We start from the raw sequence: 18748 nt of genomic DNA, 5'->3' as shown, positions 1-18748 counted from the left end.
AAAGTGTATGTAGGTGAGATGAAAAGCCGACGATCAATTGAAAATTTTGACCTTTCGTATTGAAGATATGGATTTTTTTTTCCAAAACACCAAAAAAAATTAGGTCTTTTTGGGAAAAAATACATATCTTCAATATGAAAGGTCAAAATTTTCAATTGACTGTCGGCTTTTCTTCCCTGCTACATACACTTTAAGAATATATCATTAGATTTATATAATTTACTTCGAGGACTGTTATATATCAAAATTTGAAAAATATCAAATTTTTATAATTTGTCATAAAATTTGTATTATATTGTGATTTAAAAAAATGAAAATTATTTGATATCAGAAAGACATGCTTCGTATTCAGAATGCAATTCGATAGGTCTGAGGTGCTCTCATGTCCCACAAAAATACTGTCGAAACGCAATAAACGCTCATTTTGGATCCCTTAATGGAAATAATAATATTTGGTCTCATTTCAAAGGGAAAATGTTGCAGTTAGATATTATTAAATTGATTTTATTATAACAAAACCCCTAGGGAGAGCAGTGGTTGTTCTCTCGCCTTGCACCACCGAGGTCCTGGGTTAAAGCCCCGGCGCGGCCCAAGCACTCATGTGCACTTGGTCCATGCTCGCTCTCGCAGGTTTTCTCCGGGATCTCCGGTTTCCCCCTGCTTTCAAAAAATCGGTTATAGGATGTTTGGTTATCAAAAACTTCCTTCACCCAATGGAATTTGGGGAGCTGCACAGATAATTGGTGGATGTTACCATCTACGTGTGGATAGGTTTGTGCCAGGTTCGGGATAACCAGCCTAGTTGATGCGATCTGATTGTGATGATTCACCATGGCAGTAAAATTACAAACCACTGAGATCTGGGAAAAGGCGCTATATAAATTTGTTTTATTTTATTTTATTTATCTTATTTTTTAAGAAAATGCACGTCACGTGACCATGCTGTTTGTCGTTATGCAAGACTCAGTAATTTGAAGCGCAATTTCATTGAATACACACTTTTTTCATCTTGTGAGCCAATCACCCTAGAATAGTAAGAGTATATATTTTTGGAAACCTGCTGACGCTAGGAATATAGAATCACTTAGTATAATGTATCACAAGATACGCCCTAATCTTTTCAAAATATTTTTTGAACTTCCAAATGGCCTATGTATGTTGGGCAAATTGTATACATTTCAATTATCATGCCTAGTTATTGACATGCTTAAGCATTACCAAGTACACTGGAATTACACTGTATGAAACATTTGTCTGAAGTTAATGATCACTTACAATTGTGAAAATATCAAATCATGGAATTTTATGTTACACCTTATACAAGTATGGTGAAGTGTATAAACACGGCTAATATCCATTCCTTTTAAAAATAATTAGGCTTAATACGGGATTGCTTCATGGGATGATGTATGTAGGAAACATGTTCATGTTTTAAACCTGTTTTTTCTTTTCACAACATATGTGTATGTTCTACATTTAAAATAGCAGAACTTATGTTGCGTTACTATTAAATCACACCCTGTATAATTGTATATAGAAATTATGTTTTGTTACTTTTTTACTCAAAATATATTTCAGAAATTAATAAGAGCAACTTATATTCACAGATCCATCGAAGACTAAAAAAACTGTTCAATTATCAGAAGTCGCTTAAAATGGTTGATAAGTCGGGAATTATCATTACACCGTTTTCTTCAAAGAAAACTTTAAGGTTACAACCATATTTGAGATCACGTTCCATTTTTAGATTTGCAAAGATTTGTATAAAGAATTAAGAATATGCAGCGTCTAACCTAGTAATGGTACATGTAGGGTTAGTTGCTGCATTAGTAAATATTCTAGACATGTGTGGGGAGAATATAGTTTGAATTTGACAGATCTCTGAATGTCTTTTTTAATAATGGTGTACTACATCCTATGTAGCAATGGTATTGGGAGCATTAATTATATACATATAATGTATAGGGTCACTTGGGGGTAATATGACACCTTGGGGAAATATGGCACCCTACACAAAAATCTGATTGTAGAGAAAATTGTACAGCCCACTGTTGAATCATTGGGTCTAATGCGACCTTTCGAATGTCCTTTGAGCTCTAAACATAAGAATACGTGCAGCAGCCTGATTATCCATCAGAAAATCAACAATTTTGCACGACAATTTTGCGAAAATGGGTAGTTACTGCTAGGTGCCATATTACCCCCAAGTTACCCTAAGTCAGAGGCCCGGGTTCTCATTTTGGTTTTATGCAATGTATACCCCTTTCCCCTGCTGGAATATTTGAAGACTTTTAGTATTGTGTTCTATGGACATCATAAAAATGTACGTAGTTAATAAATATTATATTACAATTAGTTTGAAGTAGAGAGAAAAACAGCTAGATTGCCTGGAATAATTATGTCGGCATCGCTAGACATGTGATTCTTAGTTTTTCCAATTTTGCAGTGTATTGAAATGGTTTGGTGATATTAAAATGACAGTATGATTAATGGCCAACGGAAGGATAAACTTCAGGAATATTTTGCCTATTAAGACGCATTAGTGTCGAAAAAGTCACCGTAATCGTTTCTATTCATGTCAATATTACCTATTAAGACGTATTCGAGTCGAAAAAGTCACCGTCATCGTTTCTATTCATGTCAATCACGTAAAGGCGATTGTCTCGGAGTAGGTTTAAGTTCAATCTCAGGGTCATGCATAATTCGACTAATTGTCTAGTCTGGTCTTCAAGGCAAAAGGCAACACATACTTTGCTAATTAAAGGTAGAAACTACGTTTTACCTTGGCAGCAAACTGATTGCAAAACATTCATATACCAATTACCTACTAAATACAGCCACACACAGTATTTTATTGTATACTGCATTTTACGTGGACTGATTAAAATACCTGCATCTCAAGTATAAAATGATATACATAACCAACCAATATCGAGTTTTAATTAGCCTGAATCTTTACATTCGAGAACCTATGGTGTATGGGCGTATGGACGGCCTATACTCTATCTAGAGGCGACTAATATTTGACCAATGAGGTGGATTGTACTTTACAAACACAATGAATGTAGTTCACTGGTCAATGTCTATCGTCCGTATCTTTAATTAGGCCAACTGCTGAATATGCTTATAAAGTTAGCTATACCGCGTCTTAAACCCTAACCTAACGAGTTTTGCAATGTTTCATTGTCGCAATGTCTCAAATGAACCTTGTGTCGTCATTATTTTGATTTATTGTCATAATAATGCGCTGACGTTCACAATATTCCATTGTATTGTTCACAAATTAAGCCGATAATAGTACCTATCCTTGCCATTTGCAATCAAAATCGAGACCTTTTGTCATATTTTGATTTATTGTCATAATACGGCACTAACGTCAGCAACATTTTCCAGTATTAGATTTAATTTACAAACTAATGTTTTGAACTACTGGATGAATAATCTACACCAAGATATTCCATTACATTGTTCTTTTCATAACATAAACCAAGCCGATAAGTAGTACCAATCCGTGCCTTTTTCAATCACGGGGGAGCGAGACCTTTGTCACCCTTGATTTATTGTCATAATACTGCATTAACGTCATTTCCATTACATTGTTATTTCAATATCACAAACCAAGCAGAAAATGGTAACAATCCGTGCCATTTTCAATCAAAACGTGTTTACGTCTTTCATACGATTTTTTGGCAATTATCGCCTTGAGTAATATTATGCTTTGTCCCACCGGCGTCAGATATATGACTTTGAAAACTTTAATTATCTGCCGTTCTGGTTGTTGCAGATACATAATGATGCATAATTACTTCCTATCCACCTGTAATTTTATCACACCACGTGGAATTTATGTTTTAAGAGGTTTTGAAATAATTGACTTTTTTTTCTACTCAAAGAACTCATAGGTCTGTACATGAATTTGTTTGAAATTCTTTCCAACTAGCAACAAATTGGGTGCAATATTATGGTACCAGGATAGCGACTTTGATTGACTCGTTAAATCACACCCTGTATAATTTTACATAGAAATTATGTTTTGTTAATTTTTAATGACACACTACATAATTTTGTATGGCATAATTTAACATTTTTACTGTAATCTGCAACATTCAAGTCATTCTGGAGTATATTTGGGTATTCATTTGTTAATACTTGGCCAAATAATGTGTACATAAACAGTTATCTAAATATTTTATATAAATTTTATACAGGTATTTGGCACACCCTGTATATTTTAACTTTAGATAAAACTTAAACAAACTGTATATTTTGTGAACGTTTCGTAATTATGCTATTCAAATATATCACAATTATTGCTAAAATCATTTCAGTGAAAAATAAATAGGTAAATTACATGGACAAATTTTGAAGCACTTTCTTTTTGTTTCACCCTGTATATATTTTGGGCAACCCTGTATATCAACTTGAAACTCAAAAAAGTTATTATCCCTTTATTATAAGCTATCCGAAAATATATACTTTTGCTATTGTCAGATTTATGGAAAAAATGTTACAGCACTTTATACCACACCACCTCTGATTTTCAACAATTTGTGACATGTAACACAAAGGTACCCCAGTTTATGACACGGGACCATAACCCTTTTTCCTAATGTACACAAAGGTTATACGCTTCACTTAAATTTCATATAGTGTACCCTTTTTTAGTATACTCCACTCCTCTCTCTTCTCTCGACCTGTTCTCTCCACCTTTCTTTCTCTCTTCTTCTCTCCTTTGTTGTTCATTCTTTCCCTTTATTCCGGGGTTCCTGGAATTTGTCCAAGGTACGGAATTATACGTGCCTGAAATTTTTTTTTCCGTGGGATAACCACTCAGTACGCCACTTACCAGCTTCTATTGTTATCCATAGTGGCGCTAAAAGTCGATCGACACATGTTGAAGTCAGCACAATTCAGAGATACACATTTTTGCTATGAAATTCATCCTTTTCGGTTAAATATAATACTTTATTCTTCAGTAATGTCAGTTTAAAACATACAGCCTGTCGAAAAAAAATTGTGCAAGTGAAAAGCGCACTCTTTGGCAATCAACGTCAGCGGCTTAGTCTTAGCTCTCAAATAATGTTTGTTCTGTGCAATTTGCTTTTTTTAATCTCGAGATATAGTTAACAACGAAGGGGTAAAACCATAATTGTGCCACTTTTACTAGGGAATAGGGCTATACATGTGAATCAATGATACCTGAAGATGATGCTCGTGCATTAGCCGCATCAACACCAGCGTGCGCGCATTATTTTGTCTAATTTCAATAACCTATAAGTGTGCAATATTTGTTTGTCTTTTAACATGTTTTGAATGACAAAGAGAACAGTATTTACCATGGTAAAATCATTGACATGCTCATGTATTTAATTTTACAGCAGAATGTGAAATGTGAAATATGTATTTATCGTTTAATTTGTCGTGGAAAAAGAGAATCATTATACCTTTATCATGATAAAACATTAAAAACAATTTTGTTTTGTTGTGTAATTGATGCATTCTTTTGATTTTACGAAGGAACTCTTGATAAACTTGATGCTGTCATTGATTTATATACATGTAAAGCCCTCTTCCCTAGTAAAAGTGGCACAATTGTGATTTTACCCTTTCGTTGTTAAGTAAGCATATCTCGAGATTAAAACAAGCAAATTGAACAGACTAAACAGACTAACTAAACTTTGAGAGCTACGACTATACCCTTTACGTTGACGTAAGCGTTATGTCACAACGTTATTTTCTAATTGCCACAGAGGGCGCTTTTCACTTGCACAATTTTTTTTGGAGACGGGCTCTAGTGCTTGGAAAAAAAATTATTGCTTTTCATTTGAGCGAGAAAATTACTTGAAAAGGTGTAACTAAAAATTTTGCAAATTTCAACACCGAATTCGTTCGTTTCTAGCGCCTAATTGAGTGACTGAGTGGGTCTTGTTTAACAATAGATCTACTGAACTAGCCTTCTGCGTGTAACATTCTCAATCAAGCCATATGAACAGCTGGCAAAAGAAACCTTATTTAATAAATGTTCGTATCTTTATGTTTCATTTCGCTTGGCATTGTTGCTTCGTACAGACCGAAGGACGATCACTGAAGATAAATAAGGTAAGATCACTCTCTCTTTTTCAGTTTGAAAGGGCGGACCTGGTTTAGTGGTATGATCTCATAATGGTGCAACAAATGTTTAAAAAGATCATTTTAAATGGCTTTCAGCCTTTCGTGACCATTAAAAGTTAAATAATTCAAGTTTAAGTATAATGCTGACTCAAATCAGTTATAATAGAGCATGTACATTGCTAACCACGTGTTATCTACTGCAGATAGCCACATTAATTAGACAGGGTTCAATTCTGTGCTTCTCAACCTTTCAGATGTTTTTAATTGAGTCAGAGGACACATGTAAAAGTTGAAACAAATTTATCCAGATATAATTGGACTTTTTACTCATGAAACCAGCAGACCTCACCCAGCATCTATTTTTAAAGGATATTTTGTTTGGAGTTTTCTTGATTAATCTTGCTAGTAAATAGTCAAAAATGCTTGAGGGATGTCATAACTTGACATAAATTTCGTTGATTTGAAAAAATAAAAACCCTATGAATAAAGAAATCATTTTTGTTGGCCAAAAATAAAAGTTCCACATCCTATACATGTAATGTACAAACACATTCTTTTGATTGATTTAATGGTGTCTTTGTTTTCTTTAATCTGTATGTATAAGATAACTCAGTCACCCATGCAATCATATTGCAGTTTAAAACAATGATTCATTGACATGTACGGGTTGTTTCTAGAATATTTTATTGAGCCGGTTTTTCTAAAATGGTGAAATCAATTTAGGAGTTACAGAACATTTCTTTGCATTTCCTTACATTTATTTTGTTGATTTGAAAAATTTATAAACCTGTTTTTCCTACCTACCAATGTTAGCCCTTTTCAAAAATGATGCTTTAAAAAGCTGCATTTTTCAACATCCCATATATGTAATGTACAAAACATTCTCGATATCAATGTTATGATTGATTTAATTGTCTTGTTTTCCATCCAGTCACTCATGCAACCATCATTTAGTGCAAAATAATGATTCGTTGAAGGTAATTTTGACATAAATGAGGATGTTGAAAATTGCAATCTTTTCTGAAAGCATCATCGTTTTGGTAAATGTGATTATTTTTAGAAGAAAAAACAATTTCCTTTATTCACAGGTTTTTAATTTTTTTCAAATAAATGAAATGTATGTCAAGTTTAGCACGGTAATTTTAAGGGGGGCATTTTTTGTGAGCCCTTTAGCGATGCGTGACATTACCATATTTATCATGTCAATAGGTACATCCGTCCACAAAGAGCAAAAGAGGTATTAAGGAGAAATAATATCTAATTAGGAAATCAATCAGAGAAAACATAGCGACTAAAAGTTATTTAGCAAAGTGTTTCTTTTCTTAAAATATCTTAAGCCCGATTGCATTTTCATGTTTTTAAAAAGAAAGAAAATTGACAAAAAGAAAAGAAAAAAGAAATTACAAGGCACCGTTCACAAACACTTGTTAGGGGGAGGGGCTGATGTAAAAAGGGGGAGCCCTGAGAATGTTTGACCCTCCTAAGGGGAGGGGCCCTGAAAAAAAAATGATCACACATTTTCCTGGGAAAATTGAGTTAATATGCTTTTCTATGGGGTTGATCCATAATTTTCATGGAAAGGAGGGCCCTGCAAAATTTTCGCGATGAATTTTTTTTTTTTTTCAGGCCCCCTAACAAGTGTTTGTGAACGGTCCCCAAACGTAAAAGAAGCCCCAAATTTGAAAAATATTCTTTGTGTCTTTATCCTTTTTACCAACAAATGTGAAATTTACATCTTTTACGTAACACATTTCATAACTAGTGAAGGAGGCCATCCAAATCAAGAACTAAATCGCGATCAAGGAAGATAATTTCCGTCCTTATACAACGCCCTCATTTGATCAAAAATCACAAATGGTTAACAAAAGGGCAAGGACCACATCAGAGGACTTCTTCTGATTGAGATGTGTGTCACACATCGTGACATCGGACATTCCAGGTTAGTTGTATTCATTGTGCTGACAGTCAGTTAAACATTTGGAAAATTGTATGAACTTACGTTTGAGTCCTTTCAAAGATTTATGGCCCAACTATATAGTTGACAACGTCTGGTGTCTGCTGACAAATTATTATAACGTTCATTTTTGGAAAGAAGTCGTATCAGATGAGTTTAATTATTATGGTTAATGGGGTGATCATCACCATGTTTCATTCTCACTATATTAAATAAGAATGAAGAAGCTGAGTGCTTTTAGTAGGAGAAAAAATATTAAAACAAAAGAATTGATTAGAATTCAAAAATATAGCTTTCTATAAATGGGACCAAAGGATAAAGACACAAAGAATTCTTGCAATGTTTTTCGGTAGATAGTGTTCTTCGATGGCTTGTTAGAAATGTGTTTCCTTTCTTTTACATTTAGATACAAGGATTGAACTGTCTTGGAGGAATCAGAACGGCATTTCGAAAATGTACAACGCACGAGTTTTAGTTTTAGTTTTGTTACTACTTTTAGCAGCTGTTTCTTCTGTAATGGCTCAAGGGCAAGGACAAGGACAAGGGCAAGGACAAGGACAAGGACAAGGACAAGGACAAGGACATGCATATGGACATAACAAATGCAATCCTGTTCGCCCGTGTCAAAATGGAGGTACTTGTACACGCGGCATCTGTACATGTGCGGCCGGCTTCACTGGAGTCTTCTGTGAAACAGGTAAGTTCAATAATAAGCTTCTGTTAAAGTAAACACAAATTAGATATGGGCCCGGGGATATGGGCTCAAAGAATGACGATTTGTTAATGAATGCGATTCTAATGTGTTGAACTTGCGGTAGTTGTTAAATGGAATTTAAGTTGCACATAATTTTGTTGCCGATCGCATAAATATATGTAGTTGAAAAGCGACTACTTTCATATTATTAAATGACTGTGATTTTAATACTAAACTTTTTATAGGAAACAGTTGGAATATAATAGGATGTTAAAATGTATAGCATTATGGACGTGTATTATGTATAGACACCGGTATAGGCATGACATTCCTATGATGAACTTATCCTCCCAATGCAGTAAAACAATCACAGTGTTCATACTTTAAGAAGGAAGCTTAATTAAAAAATGCACAGTTCACCATTTTTGTCCGGCTTACTAATACACGTTTCTTAACATGTCCTGCTTAGAAGCATAATTTTAGATACAATGTTTACATGTTTATGCACTCCAGATATGAACACAATTATGTGAGACAAGTAAGTACAAATATGCAAGTGAAGTTGTTAACCTGTATGGTTTTTAAGTAACATATCAAACTATTTCATCACCATGATCACAGCTATTTAAAGACAAAGGAAATAATAACGAAATATTATGTCCTGCTTAGAAGCATAATTTTAGATTCAATGTTTATACTCTCCAGATATCGACGAATGTGCCAGTGACCCGTGCCAGAATGCTGGTTTTTAAGTAACATATCAAAATATTTCATCGCAGCTAATTTATATTTCTATAAGTTGTAGTTTGCATAAAGGGGAAATGAACACAATTATGTATAAATATTTTAAACATCAACTTCCAGTCACGCTTGAGTCTTTTCGGGGGGAAACATATGAAACATTCTAAAGTCATTGAGAATTGGTTTAGAAGTAGTAAATCATTGGAGAGTATTGTTTTCTTTTGTCTAAAAATAACCTCTAAGCAAAGAAAAAAGAAATAATAACGAAATGTTATGTCCTGCTTAGAAGCATAATATTAGATTCAATGTTTATACTCTCCAGATATCAACGAATGCGCCAGTGAACCGTGCCAGAATGCTGGTACATGTGTAGATCAAGTCAATAGCTACACATGTACATGTGTAGCAGGCTACACAGGGCCCAACTGTGAGACAAGTAAGTACAAATATGCAAGTGAAGTTGTCAAACTGTATGGTTTTAAGTAACATATCAAAAAATGTCATCACCATGATCACAGCTAATTTATATTTCTTTAAGTTATATTTTGGATAAAGGGGAAATGAACACAATTATGTTTTAACATCAACTTCAAGTCACGCTTGATTCTATCTTAGGAAAAAACATATGAAACATTCTAAAACCATTAAGATTTGCCTCATTTTAAAGTAGTTGAACATTGGAGGGTATTGTTTTCTTTTGCCTAAAAATTACTTTTAATCAAAGACAAATAATAACGAAATATTATGTCCTGCTTAGAAGCATAATTTTAGATTCAATGTTTATACTCTCCAGATATCGACGAATGTGCCAGTAACCCGTGCCAGAATGCTGGTACATGTGTAGATCAAGTCAATAGCTACACATGTACATGTGTAGCAGGCTACACAGGGGCCAACTGTGAGACGGGTAAGTACAGATATGCAAGTGAAGTGGTCAAACTGTATGGTTTTAAGTAACATATCAAAATATTTCATCACCATGATCACAGCTAATTTATATTCTTTAAGTTATATTTTGGATAAAGGGGAAATGAACACAATTATGTTTAAATATTTTAAACATCAACTTCAAGTCACGCTTGATTCTATCTTAGGAAAAAACATATGAAACATTCTAAAACCATTAAGAATTGCCTCATTTTAAAGTAGTTGAACATTGGAGGGTATTGTTTTCTTTTCTAAACCCATTAATATTTGCTTCATTTTAAAGTAGTTAAACATTGGAGGGTATTGTTTTCTTTTGTCTAAAAATAACTTAAACAAAGACAAAAGAAATAATAACGAAAAATTATGCCCGGATGGAAGCATAAGTTTAGATTCAATGTTTATACTCTCTAGATATCAACGAATGTGCCAGTAACCCGTGTTCGAATGGTGGTGCATGTACAGATGCGGTCAACTTATAAACAAAGACAAAAGAAATAATAACGAAAAGTTATGTCCTGAGAGAAGCATAAGTTTAGATTCAATGTTTATACTCTCCAGATATCAACGAATGTGCCAGTAACCCGTGTTTGAATGGTGGTGCATGTACAGATGCGGTAAATGGCTACTCATGCACATGTGCAGCAGGCTACACAGGAACTAACTGTGGGACAAGTAAGTACAAATATGCAAGTGCAGTTGTCAAACTGTATGGTTTTTAAGTAACATATCAAAATATTTCATCACAGCTAATTTATATTCCTATAAGTTGTAGTATAGTTTGGATAAAGGGGAAATAAACACAATTATGTTTAAATAATTTAAACATCATCTTCCAGTCACGCTTGATTCTTTCTTTGGGAAAAACATATGAAATATTCTGAAACCATTAATATTTGCTTCATTTTAAAGTAGGTAAACATTGGAGGGTATTGTTTTCTTTTGTCTAAAAATAACTTATAAACAAAGACAAAAGAATAATAACGAAAAGTTATGTCCTGATAGAAGCATAAGTTTAGATTCAATGTTTATACTCTCCAGATATCAACGAATGTGCCAGTAACCCGTGTTTGAATGGTGGTGCATGTACAGATGCGGTAAATGGCTACTCATGCACATGTGCAGCAGGCTACACAGGAACCAACTGTGGGACAAGTAAGTACAAATATGCAAGTGAAGTTGTCAAACTGTATGGTTTTTAAGTAACATATCAAAATATTTCATCACAGCTAATTTATATTCCTATAAGTGGTAGTATAGTTTGGATAAAGGGGAAATAAACACAATTATGTTTAAATAATTTAAACATCATCTTCCAGTCACGCTTGATTCTTTCTTTGGGAAAAACATATGAAATATTCTGAAACCATTAATATTTGCTTCATTTTAAAGTAGTTAGACATTGAGGGTATTGTTTTCTTTTGTCTAAAAATAACTTATAAACAAAGACAAAAGAAATAATAACGAAACGTTATGTCCTGATAGAAGCATAAGTTTAGATTCAATGTTTATACTCTCCAGATATCAACGAATGTGCCAGTAACCCGTGTTCGAATGGTGGTGCATGTACAGATGCGGTCAACTTATAAACAAAGACAAAAGAAATAATAACGAAAAGTTATGTCCTGATAGAAGCATAAGTTTAGATTCAATGTTTATACTCTCCAGATATCAACGAATGTGCCAGTAACCCGTGTTTGAATGGTGGTACATGTACAGATTTGGTCAATGGCTACGCATGCACATGTGCAGCAGGCTACACAAGAAACAACTGTGAGACAAGTACAAGTAAGTACACAATCATATGCAAGTGAAGTTGTCAAACTGTATGGTTTTTAAGTGTGTGGGGTCAGCAAAATTCACTCATATTTCGTATCTGACATTCCTATGATAAACTCATTCTCCCAGTGCAGGAAACTCACTCACATTAAAGCCATGATTTGTGATTTGCTTCACATCGACCCCCTCAATTTTACTCGGATTTCTACTTTTTGCATAATTATAATGCCCAGTGGTGTACTATTATAGCACGTATTCATTTAATTCAGAGTTCGCCGATCGACTGCTTGCTAACATCGACCGTGGATGTCAGCTTATGTGTACACACGTTGAGCGCGATGCTCCGTGTAGTATACATGTTACGATCGGCGAGCGTAGTACAAGCATTGTAGGCGCTGAATGAAATCGCAATTTTATTCGTTATACCTCATTTGTTTGGCTCGAAATTAAAAGGGGATAATGTGATCAGTGAAAACAAACATTTAAATATGAATCTATTCTTTATGCAAATCACACATTATTGCTTTAAGTCTGTCACATTCCTATAATGAACTTGTTCTCCCAATGTAGTAAAACAATCACAGTGTTTCTAGTTTCAGAAAAAAGCTTAATTAAAAAAATGCATAGTTCAACAATTTTGTCTGGCTTACTAACAACGTTTCTTAACATAAATTACGAGTCTCCCATTCCTTTCTTCTTCCAGATTGTCAAAAGAGTTATCTTGATAATATCTGAAATATGAAATATCAGTATTTCTAATTTTGGAAAAAAAACTGTGATGCATTTTCCCTAAAACGTGATTTGTTGGCCCCAAAAGTATAAATCTGAATGCTCCTTTTTTTGGTTGGACATCAACTTCAAAGAAACCTTTTATTACGGGAACAATAAACACACTTTGCACCCACATAAGCAAAAATAGAAATACTGCGTTCTGGCTTGCTGATGCTAGAAACACTACAACAATGCTTAATAATGATTTTGTTCAGGGTTCGGTTTTTGCCGAAAAACTTGTTTTTGACAGCAAAGTGGCAAAAACTAGCAAAAACCTGTGTTTGACAGTTTTTGCCTGGTTTCAACCGGCAAAAAATGCAAAAACTTCAATAAAGTGAGTCAAATATTAAAAAGTAAACACAGAAAGCTAATAAACAGTAACGCACAGCTTATGGTTTTTAAGTAACATATCAAAATATTTCATCCACGGATGTTTGATGTATATAGAATTGGCTTCATTATTAACTAAACGCAAACTATAGATGGCGCTATTTATCCTACGTCATATTTCTTTATTTGCAAGGGGTAGGTGATTAATACTGCCATTAAAACACCTGGAATAGGTGAAACAAGCAACAAGAAACACTACAACAATGCTTAATACTGATTTTGTTCAGGGTTCGGTTTTGCCGAAAAACTTGTTTTTGACAGCAAAGTGGCAAAAACTAGCAAAAACCTGTGTTTGACAGTTTTTGCCTGGTTTCAACCGGCAAAAATGGCAAAAACTTCAATAAAGTGAGTCAAATATTAAAAAGTAACACAGAAAGCTAATAAACAGTAACGCACAGCTTAAACTATAATGAATCATTACACATATGTTTGTCTCGTCAAGTCCTTTAAAAGCAAAACGTTTCGAATTTGATATGACACTTTCAGGTAAGTGCCGGCACTACGAGAGCAATGAAAACACACGTCTTTAATTTCTTAAGCTGGCCATATTACACTCATTAAATTAGTTTTGTTACTTAATAATAAGACTTATTACTGATTGATAACCATCTGATGAATCAGGCAGTCATCAATCAGGAGGCACAAATTAATTATTTTTACTTGCTCTGCGTTTTCTTGACTTCAGTTCCTTTAAGTCATTGATGAAAACATGGGAGAGTTTTGGGAAAGTGAGGAGTTATTATTATTATATTATTATTATTAATAATAATAATAATAATAATAATAATAATGATAATGATAATAATAATAATAATAATAATAATAATAATAATAATAATAATAATAATAATAATAATGATAATGATAATTTTGACAGAATGTTAAAACACAATTTAGCGCAGAGCTACGAGAAACCAAGGAAGTGCCAATATTTAAGGGAAAAAAATGCATGGATCTTATAAATGAAATTTTGTGATGTACAACGAGTAGGCCCTATATTAATTAAATAATCATTTAAGGTGGTACTACACCTCTGACAAATTTTGTGACTAATTACTTGTCTATTTATTTCTTATTTAACCTGGGTGACCAATCAATGCACTGGCACTGTTCTCCCCTGGTTCCCAATTTTGCAGTTTTCTCAAAAAATAACTACACATTGGTAACAAAAGTTATGTATATTATAGGGGCAAGAAATCCCATTAGGCCCTACTTCACTGAAATTTCAGTGATTTAAAACAAGTCGTTCATTATAAGAAATGAGGTACATTCTAGTAGTACATCTTTTCTTATAGTGGTACCTCTTTTCTTATTATAAATAACGTACCCTTGAGTCACTGACATTCCAGTGTAGAAACTGGATTCCTTGCCCCTATAATAGTACACATAACATTTTGTTACCAGTGTGTTATTATTATTTTTTTGAGAAAAATGCAAAAAATAGTCACAAATTTATCAAGGGGTGTAGTACCCCCATAAAGTTACATATTTTCATTTTTTTAATTGACCTAAATACTGGTGATATATATTCATATATATTTAGTGAAGTATGTCAAACATCGATCGGGTGAATTGATATTTCGGTCCAAAATTATATAATTCCTCGAATATCAAGTGAGTGTTGAATTGAGCCTTCACTAGTTTTTGGCGAGGGGGAAGGAAAGAAGGAAGGAAGAAAAAAGAAGAAGAGGATAAAACTTTTTTCTCGGGTGCGGTTTCGAACCACCGACCCCTCGGGCGCCAGACATTGCCACGGGGGTGTAGCTTTGTCGACCAAGCTTTCCGTGACCATATGACTGTTCGCATGATGACACAATCACATCACGTGGGATACCTGCCTGTGCATATGCTTTGTGAACTGTGGTTTTGTGATGTTTGGTACGGTTATTTCACGTTTAAATATTGAATTTAGTAGTAATGATGTTTCATACACTGTTTTAAACCAGTATTTAAATTGCATCCATAATTTTCAATTTCAAATGAACAAAATATGACTCTTCTTGCAATCCGTTGACTTAAATCAGAATGTAATGAGATTTTATGAAGAATATTTTACTTCCCAACGTCTATACGTGATATGGGGAAAACAAATACCTCTCTTCTGGGAAATAATAACTTAACTCGATATTTTGACATTTTCGAGTTATAACTCGAAAATGTCAAAATATCGAGTTAGGTTATTATCATCTTCATTGAGCTTAAGGTGGTTCTGGACCCATTTTGGAAGTGCTCTATTTATGTTTTAAACATATTAATTGAGTAGGGCAGAGAACACTGATCCATATGCCTTTTGTTTGAAGCTAATCGGACATACGGTTTTCATAATACATACATTTTAAATATATTTGTATTGTATTGTTTTTATCAATAATCAATACAGTTAATGAGCTAATATGACTTGAAAGTGCTCATTAATATGTAATTTTGCCAATATTTTGCTAAAATCAATGCATAAATGTTCATAACATTTTTATTTAACAGAATATTGGTTTCAAACTTGGTCAAAGTGTTCCTAATGACTTCCAGATAATTTATGCATAATTAATGAGCTAGCCGCCCTAATTTGCATAATTAATTAGCATTTATGCAAATTAGCTCATTAATTATGCAAATATGCAAATGAGGGGCGGCGTCACTATATGATACATTAGAACATATTAGAAACACTTTGACCAAGTTTCAGGGCAAAAGTATGCAAAATAAAAGTACCATGAACATTTATGCATTGATTTTTAGAAAAATATTGGCAAAAATTACATATTAATGAGCCTTTACAGTCCTTTTAGCTCATTAACTATATTGATTATTGATAAAAACAATAAGATACAAAGAAAATATAATTTGATGTAGTATAGAAACCGTATGTCCGATTTGCTTCAAACAAAAGGCATATTGATCAGTGTACTTTACCCTACTCAATTAATCTGTTTAAAACATGCTCAAAGCATTTCCTTATTTCTAGAAAATGCATCCAATACCACCTTAATAAAGTTAATATTTCACGTTTAAATGTAATCTGACTCTTTATACTCTGTGTTACACCAGAATTTAAATCGCATCCGTATAATTTTCAATTTCAAATGAATTATTTAGGGAACAAAATGTAACTCCTCTTGCTATCCTTTGACTCAAATTATTAGGTAAATGAGGTTTCATTAAGAGTATTTTACTTCCGAACGTCTATACGTGATATGGGGAAAACAAATACCTCTCTTCAGGGACATAATAACTTAACTCGATATTTTGACATTTTCGAGTTATAACTCGAAAATGTCAAAATATCGAGTTAGGTTATTACCATGTTCATTCAGCTTAATAAAGTTAATATTTCACCTTTAAATGTTATATTTAGTAGTAATGACGTTTTATACACTGTTTTAAACCAGTATTTAAATCGCATCCGTAATTTTCAATTTCAAATGAACAAAATATGACTCTTCTTGCAATCCGTTGACTTAAATCAGAATGTAATGAGATTGTATGAAGAATATTTTACTTCCCGACGTCTATACGTGATATGGGGAAAACAAATACCTCTCTTCAGGGACATAATAACGTAATTTTCAATTTCAAATGAACAAAATATGACTCTTCTTGCAATCCGTTGACTTAAATCAGAATGTAATGAGATTGTATGAAGAATATTTTACTTCCCAACGTCTATACGTGATATGAATTATTTAGGGAACAAAATATAACTCTTCTTGCTATCCTTTGACTCAAATCATTAGGTAAATGAGGTTTCATTAAGATGATTTTGCCTCCCAACGACTATACGTGATTTGGGGAAAACAAACACCTCTCTTCAGGGACATAATAACTTAACTCGATATTTTGACATTTTCGAGTTATAACTCGAAAATGTCAAAATTTCGAGTTAGGTTATTATCATGTTCTTTGACCTTAATAACGTTAATATTTCACCTTTAAATTGTGTATATTTAGTAGTAATGACGTTTTATACACTGTTTTAGACCAGAATTTAAATCGCATCCGTAATTTCCAATTTCAAATGAATTATTTAGAGAACAAACATATAACTCTTCTAGTAATGATCCGTTGACTTAAATCATAATGTAAATGAGATTTCATTAAGAGTAGTTTGCTTCCCAACGACTGCACGTGATTTGGGTCCAACAAACACTTCACTTCAGGGACATAATAACTTAACTCGATATTTTGACATTTTCGAGTTATAACTCGAAAATGTCAAAATTTCGAGTTAGGTTATTATCATGTTCTTTGACCTTAATTATTATAACGTTAATATTTCACCTTTAAATGTTATATTTAGTAGTAATGACGTTTTATACACTGTTTTAGACCAGAATTTAAATCGCATCCGTAATTTCCAATTTCAAATGAATTATTTAGAGAACAAACATATAACTCTTCTAGCAATGATCCGTTGACTTAAATCATAATGTAAATGAGATTTTATTAAGAATATTTTACTTCCCTACGGCTATACGTGATCTTGGGGAAACAAATACCTCTCTTCACTACTACTAAATATAACATTTAAAGGTGAAATATTAACTTTATTATGCTGAATGAACATGGTAATAACCTAACTCGATATTTTGACATTTTCGAGTTATAACTCGAAAATGTCAAAATATCGAGTTAAGTTATTATGTCTCTGAAGAGAGGTATTTGTTTTCCCCAGATCACGTATAGACGTAGGGAAGTAAAATACTCTTAATAAAAGCTCATTTACATTATGATTTAAGACAATGGATAGCAAGAAGAGTTAAAATTGTTCTCTAAATCACTCATTCGAAATTGAAAATTACGGATGCGATTTAAATTCTGGTCTAAAACAGTGAATGAAACGTCATTACTACTAAATATAACATTTAAAGGTGAAATATTAACTTTATTAAGCTGAATGAACATGGTAATAACCTAACTCGATATTTTGACATTTTCGAGTTATAACTCGAAAATGTCAAAATATCGAGTTAAGTTATTATGTCCCTGAAGAGAGGTATTTGTTTTCCCCATATCACGTATAGACGTTGGGAAGTAAAATATTCTTCATAAAATCTCATTACATTCTGTTTTAAGTCAACGGATTGCAAGAAGAGTCATATTTTGTTCATTTGAAATTGAAAATTATGGATGCAATTTAAATACTGGTTTAAAACAGTGTATGAAACATCATTACTACTAAATTCAACATTTAAACGTGAAATAACCGTACCAAACATCACAAAACCACAGTTCACAAAGCATAGGCACAGGCAGGTATCCCACGTGATGTGATTGTGTCATCATGCGAACAGTCATATGATCACGGAAAGCTTGGTCGACAAAGCTACACCCCCGTGGCAATGTCTGGCGCCTGAGGGTCGGTGGTTCGAAACCGCACCCGAGAAAAA

At 33.2% G+C, this 18748-nt stretch overlaps 1 protein-coding gene and 1 long non-coding RNA gene across 9 annotated transcripts in view; both read left to right on the top strand.

Annotated features, from left to right (window-relative positions):
• Window positions 1–18748, top strand: part of LOC140162710 (uncharacterized) — a 146110-nt gene that overhangs the window by 119549 nt on the left and 7813 nt on the right. For 4 of the 8 annotated variants that reach the window (XM_072185987.1, XM_072185990.1, XM_072185986.1 and 1 more), the window contains 5 exons: window positions 9823–9936; window positions 10294–10407; window positions 10986–11099; window positions 11466–11579; window positions 12093–12212. In XM_072185987.1, coding sequence (XP_072042088.1) covers window positions 9823–9936; window positions 10294–10407; window positions 10986–11099; window positions 11466–11579; window positions 12093–12212 — 576 coding nt within the window. The remainder of the gene's footprint in view (window positions 1–9822; window positions 9937–10293; window positions 10408–10985; window positions 11100–11465; window positions 11580–12092; window positions 12213–18748) is intronic. The other 4 variants (XM_072185991.1, XM_072185989.1, XM_072185985.1 and 1 more) reach the window with 2 other exon arrangements.
• LOC140162719 (uncharacterized) lies at window positions 5972–9505 on the top strand. Its single transcript, XR_011860335.1, has 3 exons — window positions 5972–6099; window positions 8472–8762; window positions 9465–9505. It is a non-coding gene; the product is annotated as an uncharacterized lncRNA (long non-coding RNA).

The sequence above is a fragment of the Amphiura filiformis genome, chromosome 10, assembly GCF_039555335.1.
Source record: "Amphiura filiformis chromosome 10, Afil_fr2py, whole genome shotgun sequence".
Taxonomy (NCBI): Eukaryota; Metazoa; Echinodermata; class Ophiuroidea; order Amphilepidida; family Amphiuridae; genus Amphiura; species Amphiura filiformis.
Note: the sequence above shows the minus strand (reverse complement) of the source record. Positions and strands in the feature narration are given on the sequence as shown.